Genomic DNA, 10,538 nt, shown 5'->3' on the forward strand with positions numbered 1-10,538 from the left:
ACATACATTATAGAATATCTATTTCAAACACTCACAATATACAAAACACGTGCACTGAAAAAATTAGCAAGTACACTGAACTCACCCAGGAAATAAGGCATCTGTGGAAGATGGAAAGGGTGCTTATTGTACCTGTCATTCTCTCCTGTACAGGTGTGATACCCCACACACTACACAAAAGCCTGGGAACATTACAATTGAGTAGAAATACATACATAACACTACAGAAGGCCACTATATTGAATACATGCCACACTGTTAGGAAATTCCTGAATACAGACACAGACACACTTATTTAATTTTAGCTCTTGGTTGCTATGCCTTGACTCTGGTCCGGTATAGTACACAGCCACCGGTGTGAACCGAGTATAACTCACAAAACCCAACATAATAATAATGAACATCAAACATTTGTATTTCTCAGATTCTCAACTGTATACCTACTTTTTCACCCTCCCCCTCTGTATTTTTGCCATATTATTTATGTCTAAACAATTATATTAATTTTTTTATCTGTATTTGTAATTTTCATGTGTTCTTTTAATTTTCTTTTATGTACATTTTGTTCTGTACAAATTATTTTTATATTTTTAAAATCAGATTGATATTAAAAATATAACCTCTACACATCTGTAGTATTGCAGTGTTTGGCTACTTCTGAGTCTGACAAAATTGTATTTTATTACACAAATCTGTTTTTTTACTCTATTTTCTAATTTTCTTTCAGTTTTGCCCATATAAATTTTATTATTCTCACATGTACAGTACATATTAATTTATAGATAATGTTTTTTTTTATTTAATATTTTCATATTATTTGTCCGTAATTTAATTTTTTATTTTATTATTAAGATCTGATATTAATGTTATATTATAATTTTTAAAATACAAAAAAAATTCTGCAATTTTCTGACACATACCAATAGAGCAACAAGATATTAGAGGAAAATTAAAAACTAGAGTAAACAAATTAAAACAAAAAAAAAATTATATATATGATAAGAAGTATTACCAACATAAAAAATAATATATGAATGTAAAAACTTTTTAAAGAATAATAATATAGTTGTAATTAAAGTGGATAAAACCAAACAATAATAATGAATGAAAATTATATATTAGAAACACCTCAGGAATTCAACAGTTACATGATGGAATTTGCTTTTATTTTATTAACATGTTTTAAACATTGAGCTGGAGAAGATCCTCAAAATAAAGGTCAATTCTGCTGTGTGATTTTGTTGTATTCCTGAGATGTGAGAAAAGAATGAATTATGAAGACACCCCAAAAGAGTTATTCTTTTTTATTATGAAGTATTATGAATGTTATGCAAACATTCAAACTTCACAACAGGATCATTTATTTTATATCTGGGATTGTGAGTATGAGAAAGAACAGAATTTGAAATATAATGCAAACAAAAACAAAAGGAGCAACAGGATTCACAACATTTTATAACAGGGCCCAAAGTTTATCCCTCTTGCTAAAATGAAATTGGGCCAGCTAGTTCCAGTTTCTTGGCAGCTCTCAAAGATTGTCAACGTACAAACTTGCATATTGCATGATTATAATTTTCAATATAAATGTTTAGCTACTTATAAAGAAAATAATAATATAGAAACCTTTGATTTTATTTGAAATAATCTGAATTTTTTTTTTATTTATATGTATTTTAGCATTTTAAAAAAATTGGACCCATACATTCTGCAACCATAGCAAAAAAGAAAGATCTCAACCATCCAGGTAAAAATGATTAGCATCATAGTAATTATAAACAGATTTTTAAAATAATTTTTAATTATTTATTACTTGTTTAATTAAAAGGTTGTCTTTTATCAATGGGATATGGATTTGTTCAATATAAGCATAAAAATTCTGCACAACAAGCATTAAAACAATTACAGCATTCAAAATTAAATGATCATGCATTAGAACTAAAAATTTCAAACAGAGCAACACAGTAAGTTACTTTACATATTGACCGTGTCTAAAAGTAAACAAAGCCTGAGGCAAGTCACGTGATTGGACCTTCTTCAACTTCCAGTTGAACATGGAAGTTGTGTTAATATTCTATGCGAAAAACATCATGTGTATCACTCACATTTCTTTAAATAACTATATTGTCTCATAAAATTATTGTTAGAATATATTATTGTTTATACATAAAACTAAATTTAATTCAACTTTCTTCTCCATTTCTTTGATGCATTTTTTAGAGAAGAAAGTGCAACATTCATCTTTTATTCTTGCTTTGTTTACTCAATACTATTCAGAAGTGTCTATAATTATTCAAAAAACTCTTATTTATATTTAAATTAAATATTTTTGATTTTTTAAAATTTTCTACAGGATTTTTATATGAAGATAATGCTCCATACAAAATAATTTTGAAATATATTTTATATGGAGCATTAGAGAGGTTGCGGCTGACGTTTTCATCGCGAAAACGTGTACATTGGACGTTCAGTGCCACCTTCCTGTAAGCCTAGAAGTTTGACGATGGCATTTGGTATGTCGAGCATGATTCCACTGACATTCCAAATGCCATTGTCAAACTTCTAGGCTTACAGGAAAGTGGCACTGAATGTCCAACATACACATTTTTGTGTTTAAAACTTCAGCCTCAACCTCACTATTATCTTCATATAAAAACCCTGTAGAAAATTTTAAAAAATCGAAAATATTTAATTTAAATATAAACAAGAGTTTTTTTGAGTAATTGTAGACATTTCTGAATAGTATTGAGTAAACAAAGCAAGAATAAAAGATGAATGTTGCACTTTTTTCTCTAAAAATGCATCAAAGAAATGGAGAAGAAAGTCGAATTAAATTTAGTTTTATGTATAAACAATAATATATTCTAACAATAATTTTATGAGACAATATAGTTATTTAAAGAAACGTGACTGATGCACACAATGTTTTTCGCATCGACTATTAACACAACTTCCACGTTCAACTGGAAGTTGAAGAAGGTCCAGTCACATGACTTGCCTCAGGCTTCGTTTACTTTTAGACATGGTCAATAAGATTTTCTAAAGTTAAAATATTTAAATAAATACTTACTAGAATGTTTAAAGTGATATGTTAATTCTGGAAATTATTGTATTTGTTGTTAATATATAAAACTTAGTATTTAAGATATTTTAGAAATATTTCTAAAATTAAAATAAAGATTATTAATAATCTTTACAGGCCAGTAACAGCTACAAGGAAAAAAGCTAAAGAAGGAAAGCAAAAAAGTTCTAAAATTTTAGTCAAGAATATACCTTTCCAAGCAACAACAAGAGAAATTGCAGATTTGTTCAGGTCTGTAAAAATATTTAAATCTTACATTTTGAAAAAAAATTATTTTACTAAATATGTATTGGGTTTTATTTTATTATATTGTTAATTTATATGACTATCACTTTCATACTAATATTAAATTTTACTTTTTGGAAATATCTCAGCAACTTTGTATATTATTTTTTATATAGATGTATTTTAATTGAGTAATTACTAATAAACTATAGATTAAATAATGTGAAGTTGTACTTCATATCTCTTAGTGACTTAATGCATTTGTTACACTTCATAACAATATATCTATACAACTTGGCATATTTTCTCTCTTAGCAAATATAGTAATTGTCTAACATACAGACACAACATTTTAGATTTAGTTTATGATAATGATTTTTCATATATTACAGTTAATAATTAAAAATTTATATACCAATATCAAGCTGATAGAGATGTTTTGTGTCACATATCAAGCTATTTTATTGTAGATCTTTTATATATTTTATGAAGTAATTTTGTAGCAATATTTGATGAAATTAATGCCAAACAATCTGCTGTATTATTGGACTATAAGGCTAATTTAAATAATTAGTTATAAATATAATTAATATTTTAAGTAGATGTATTAATTATTTAAGTATTTAAGTAAATATGAAGTAATTTGACTAGAGTTAGGCAGTTATTTTATATCTAATTATTAAATTAGCCTTATTAAAGCCTGATAATATGGCAAATTGTTTGGCATTACTTAAAAATTGGGTTTATGGATTTATTGTTTGTGTAAAGAAATTAACATAGTTAAGAAAACTGACATTTTTAGAATCATAACTTTTACAGTATGCATTACTTTAATTACTAATTTGACATGGACATCAATATTTTTATCTTGGAAACATTTTGAAATATTAAGTATGGTAGTTTAAATCTTTAAATTTGTATAGTTTTATAAATTATTTTCCTGCTGATTTAAGTGAACAATAAATGATAAGGAAATTTTATCCTTTGTTTATAAAAAAGTTTATTTTTAAGTAATTACGTAAACACTTTTTGATGCACATGAGTGTCCTTAGCATAGGGTCCAGGTACTCGGGAATAAAATCTAGAACAAAATGAGTTCTTCTCTAAAGATACTGGGATGCTTCAATTCTAGGACATGTAGGATGGTTTTTACTCTGCCATGACAGACATTTAAAATGTGGAAAAGAATAAAATATTTTAATGTAGGAACAGTTTTTAGAATAAAGTACTCCTATTAATAGATGGCAGTTGGAAAAAATCTAGAACATCTGGCAACCCTATCTTCACATATTGGATGAGACAGTACATTCCAAGGTAATCCTCAGCATTGAACATGGTTAAAATCTCATCGTTTTATACATATTAACTAAATGAAAATTGCATTAAATACCTGCTTATTCTGGATTTTTATGTAATTTTCTATAATTTAAGCATTTTTGGACACATCCATTTTCACAGTCAAAATGAAATATTCAATTTCTAAAATTCTATCAAATGCTACTTCTGTTTAAAATGTTTCATCTACCATTTTAAATTCAAATTGGAAGAAGCAATGTAATTATTGTAATTTTATGTGAAAGTTTGGAGTCTAGTAACAATGATTTAATTGAAAATAAAAAATTGAATAAAGGGAATAAATTTCATGATAACAATGATTTTATATGAAATTATAAAATTATTTTAGTCTTATCTATGTAACTTCATGCTTTAGATGAAATTACATAGATAAGACTATCATAATTTTATAATGTAACTTTATGTAACTTATCTATGTAACTTCATGCTTTAGATAAAGCATGAAGTTACATTGTATTTAATAAACTGACTCAAATTTGAAAAAAAGCATAGTGACAGAATATACAGTAAAGCAAATAAATGGAAAGCAAATAGATAGTAATTCAATTTGACATATAATAATTTTTTGTTGTTAAAACAATATAATTTACAATATTTAATGACTAATTTACTGAAACCTTAACATTTATTTTGTAACTTATGATTAATTGAAGATATAATTTGTATCATATATAGTATAAAATGATGAATAATACTACGATATATTGATTAAACTAGAATTCTGATAGTGAGCGAAAAATGATATTTATGACTCTCATATGTATTTTATTATTTAAACTAAAGTATCTATCTTAGTAAAATAAAATAAGTGTTTAATAGAAACAGTGATTTAATTAATTAAATTAAGTATTCTGGAAGTAATTTAATATATTTAATTTTCATTAACATTTTAATTATATTAAAGAAAAATTTATTTCATATAAGATTAATTTATTTTTTCATAAAGAAATCAGTTAATTCCATTCATTCATTGCAATAAATGGATTTTAAATATTTTAAAATCAATAATAATTTCATTGCTTTATATAAAATTTTTACAGAGTATTTGGAGAATTACAAACAGTCAGACTACCAAAGAAGCTTCACGGTACAGGAACTCATCGTGGATTTGGTTTTGTTATTTTCGTAACCAGAAAAGATGCTAAAGTAAATAGATTTAAACTTTTATAACATTTTAAAATTTATATTAAAATTGCATTAATCAAAATAATACATTTAATTCAGCGAGCCTTTAAAGCACTGTCCAACAGTACTCATATTTATGGTAGACGATTAGTTCTAGAATGGGCTAATACTGATGATAATGATGTTAATACATTAAGAAAGAAAACATCAAAAAATTTCTTTAATGGTAAGGTTACTTAGACAAAACATATAATGTAGTATATTAGTATAAGTTTATTTAATTTTCCATAAATTGATTTATATATAACATTTTTTTTTAAATCGATTCATTAATTAATTCTATGAAAATTAAGTTCTTAATTTAATTAAAATTATTTTACTAAATATGTATTGGGTTTTATTTTATTATATTGTTAATTTATATGACTATCACTTTCATACTAATATTAAATTTTACTTTTTGGAAATATCTCAGCAACTTTGTATATTATTTTTTATATAGATGTATTTTAATTGAGTAATTACTAATAAACTATAGATTAAATAATGTGAAGTTGTACTTCATATCTCTTAGTGACTTAATGCATTTGTTACACTTCATAACAATATATCTATACAACTTGGCATATTTTCTCTCTTAGCAAATATAGTAATTGTCTAACATACAGACACAACATTTTAGATTTAGTTTATGATAATGATTTTTCATATATTACAGTTAATAATTAAAAATTTATATACCAATATCAAGCTGATAGAGATGTTTTGTGTCACATATCAAGCTATTTTATTGTAGATCTTTTATATATTTTATGAAGTAATTTTGTAGCAATATTTGATGAAATTAATGCCAAACAATCTGCTGTATTATTGGACTATAAGGCTAATTTAAATAATTAGTTATAAATATAATTAATATTTTAAGTAGATGTATTAATTATTTAAGTATTTAAGTAAATATGAAGTAATTTGACNCATATAAAATGATTTTGGTAATAAAAGAACAGAAATTTATGACTTTTTGTATCAATTTAAAATAATATTTACCTTATTATACATTGCAGATATATAATATTACATTTATAATTAACATTAATGATTGATATAATTCCATCACAACAGAAATTTACTCAAGGCTCCATAATGCATCATACTATAGCTTGCAAAAAGTACTACAATCTAAACAACTTTCTAGAAAGGTAAGGTTAAGATTGTATAAAACCATTATCTGATCAATGCTGCTATATAGTGTTACCACCCGTCCAGTTTTCACCCGGACAGTCTGGGAATCGACTCACTGTCTGGGTGAACTATTTATTTTGTCCAGGAATATCGTGCGCAACCTGTCAACTTTTTTTTCTTTGTTTTGCTTGTGCAATTCATATTCGTACACATCTCCAATATCCAATAGAGCTAAGTCATCTGTAGTTGTTTTTCTTAATTTAGGTTACTTATGTTACTCCTACCCAAGTCTCCCTAGTCCCTAACTGTAACTGATTTAGAACCGGCATGAACTGCAATTTATTTGCATTGCAAAATGACATTGTGCATGCATCAGGAACTTCTGTTCAAACAAACCTCACCTGCCGTCCAGGTCAGCGATTTTGAAAAGGTGGCAACACTACTGCTATATGACTGTGAAATGGTGTCACTGAACACAAATTGCAAATGTTTGAAAACGCAAGTCTTTGGAAAGATCTTTGGATCCATGCAGGATAATAAAACTGGTTCATGATTTCTCTGTTACCAATGCACAATGAGGAACTACATTGCAAAGTTGATGACTATGATATCATACAAATTATAGCTGAGAGACACACCAGATGGGTAGTACATGTAACGTGCACTGACATGAATGGATATGTACAAAGAGTGTTGACCAGGAAGGTAAACAACCTGTTGGATGCCCTCCATTGTGATAGAAAGAGGGACTGGAGTGGGATCTACAAAGTGGATCTACTGCCTGGGTGGATGCTAGAGACATAAGACAGAAAAATGGAAGATGGTAATGGCAGTTAAAAAATGATTCACTTAACGAGTTCGTCACTCGTTAAGCGACAAGGAGAAGGGAAGTTCCAGATTGTGCACATGCTCCATCATGCTGTTATCTGATTTTTTTGTTTTCTGCAAATCGAATCCTCATTCCAGGTTGGTTCATTCCGTACTAGAAGAAAAGATGATGATGATTCATGCTCCATAACAATGTATATTATATAATTTTCTTTGAATATAAATGTTATATGTAAAATACCGTATTTACTCGCTCGCATGTATAGGACGCCTAGGTTTTTGAAGCACTGAAAAATGAATAAAAACCTCATATTATATGCAAGTAAATACAGTATTTGAGTATTTTTTTCCGGCATTGAAGTATTTTTTATCATATTTTAAATTAACTTCTATGGGAAAAATTGTTTCGCTTAACGAGTGTTTCGCATTACGAGTAAGATTCTGGAACTAATTATGCTCGTTAAGCGAGGTTTCACTGTATATAAAAATCAATATTTTTATTACCGAGAGAGCTGATCTCATTGAATGTCACTAAATAAATGCTAGAAGAGATTTGAGTTAATAGGCACGTAAACAACACACCAAGACATTCATAAATAGATATGAATTAGTCTTGTCCTTTTTGTTTGTTTCCATTTAGAGATCTGCTGACATTCAAACAAACCAACCTTCAAATCAGGTATAGGTTTTTCGAATTTTGATCTTTTCAGAAGAAAGACTAATCATAGCAATTATCAGTTTATTCTAGGAAGAATAAACGGACAAAAAGGGCGAGAGAGGATTTGAAAACTAATTAGCCTATACATGCATGATAAATCAGATTAAGGGCGAGATGTCCTCTAAAGGTGGAGAAAGCCGAACAGTTTCTATTCTTAGGAAAATAGTGGCGCACCAGCACTCGAGTTCAAGTTCGTCTTACATGTTGGATAACTTACAAAGTGATGACATCTTCATAAATTCTCTCCCTTAACAAAGAACCAATCATTATCAGACACGTACTCCTTTTCTTGCCTGTCCTGTATGACCTTCCAACCATTTGCCTTGTACTTTATGTTTTATGTATACGAGTATAATACTCTTGCAAAAATAATCGACGCACTTCTAAACAATAGAACAAGATCCACCATACTCCGTGTACAAATGCTATTTGGCTAGATAGGCAAATGATTAAAATTTTTTTGCCAATGACCATATCTGACGTTTCCAGAGCGCATTCTGGGATTCATATAAAGAGGTCTTTCAAATATGATGTCAGCAATTTTAATTCACTTTCGACTACATACACCTCTGTGTCACATTTTTATCATCAATTTTTAAATACCCTGCTGATGTCAAATTTAATCTCCCGATAATAAAATCAAGCATTTCTGTAAAACAGATCTACAATACGTTAATTTATCTATGTTTCCTGCCAAGACAGAGCTAATTTCAAAAATAGATCGATTAAAAAAAATTACTGATGATTATAAAGGCGATATTTGCACAATGACAACTAGCCCCAGTCTCTCCTAACTATTTAGGGTAAATAAGCAAGAATTTCTTATGTGATCATTGATTAAAATACTTCAGCATGATTTTGGTAAAAAGTTACTTCAAATAAACTTTTTCAGAACATCGTCATTCTACTAATTTCTCCACCTCTTCACAATTTACAAAATTTTTGCATATAGTATTTTACTCTCATTGCGGACATTGTATTTGAATGACACGTTTGCACTGACAACGTAAACAGTAAACTCTAAGAAATCTGTGAAGATGCCTCAGCGCTCCCGTTGGCAGTATTTCCTAAGCGCGTTTGAGAAAGGTCACAACTTACGCTTAATTAATAAAAGCAAAATGGAAAATGCAGACGTGTCTGCCGCCTTTTTTTGATTGAATCGATGCTGCAGTAAGATGATGTTGAACAGTGGGTCTAGAAGAATACACATAGTGCAGTGGCGTGCCGTCATTAGAAGCGGTGGAAGCGCCGCTTCCCTTGTATTTTCTAAAAAATAAATACATATTAATTTTAATTATATGAAAATAATCGCACAATGTTTTATTATAACCGCATTGTGTATCTTATTACAAATTTTTGTACTACACGTGAAAAAAAAATAAGATTGCTATTTATATTCGAATATTAGTGCGGAGTGGAATCTATGTATTCTCAGATTCCAAAAAGCCAGATTTGCGCATGCACTTTACAGAGCACCAACCTCACCCGGTTTAGCCGGTGGAAGCCTACGACCTTGGGTTGAGGCCCCCACCAGTGGGCGAGTGGTCTCCGTTGCCGCTCATAGCGGTGACCAGACCCTAAACACTGGGAAGTTCGGTCGTGGGTTCGCGCCGCGATCGGACAGGCTGGCTGCTTGGAGTTTTCCGGGTTTTCTCCTTGCCCATAACGACTGAATAGGAGGCCAGTTCCCCATAAAAGTCCTTCCGGAAGGCATTAATTTCCCGCGCGTACGTATAGGCTGTTCGATACAGCCGGCAAATCCGTCTCATAGCGATCATACACACACGTCTATTCGGAGAAAGAGCCTACATTGAGCTAAAATCTCCATATTAACACCACCGAAGAAGACCTTGGGTAGATGCTTACACATATAGCGCTTCCAATTCTATTCGGGACCGGTTCTGGACTGTTAGCCGCCCGCCCACTAGATATTTGGCCAATTACGTGAATAACGAGTAGATTATTCACTCGTTGAAAAATGACACACACTCGTTGAACAAATGACACACACTTAACATAACCAAT

At 29.3% G+C, this 10,538-nt stretch overlaps 1 protein-coding gene across 1 annotated transcript in view; it reads left to right on the forward strand.

Annotated features, from left to right (window-relative positions):
- Nucleotides 1-9,667, forward strand: part of LOC111637728 (probable RNA-binding protein 19) — a 53,465-nt gene extending 43,798 nt beyond the window's left edge. The window contains exons 22-27 of the mRNA XM_023383290.1: nucleotides 1,678-1,744; nucleotides 1,826-1,961; nucleotides 3,197-3,310; nucleotides 5,701-5,806; nucleotides 5,885-6,011; nucleotides 9,600-9,667. Coding sequence (XP_023239058.1) covers nucleotides 1,678-1,744; nucleotides 1,826-1,961; nucleotides 3,197-3,310; nucleotides 5,701-5,806; nucleotides 5,885-6,011; nucleotides 9,600-9,667 — 618 coding nt within the window. The remainder of the gene's footprint in view (nucleotides 1-1,677; nucleotides 1,745-1,825; nucleotides 1,962-3,196; nucleotides 3,311-5,700; nucleotides 5,807-5,884; nucleotides 6,012-9,599) is intronic.
- The last annotated feature ends 871 nt before the right edge of the window (nucleotides 9,668-10,538 follow it).

This window comes from Centruroides sculpturatus, unplaced genomic scaffold (genome assembly GCF_000671375.1).
Source record: "Centruroides sculpturatus isolate CEXI.00-Female unplaced genomic scaffold, Cexi_2.0 scaffold1223, whole genome shotgun sequence".
Classification (NCBI taxonomy): Eukaryota; Metazoa; Arthropoda; class Arachnida; order Scorpiones; family Buthidae; genus Centruroides; species Centruroides sculpturatus.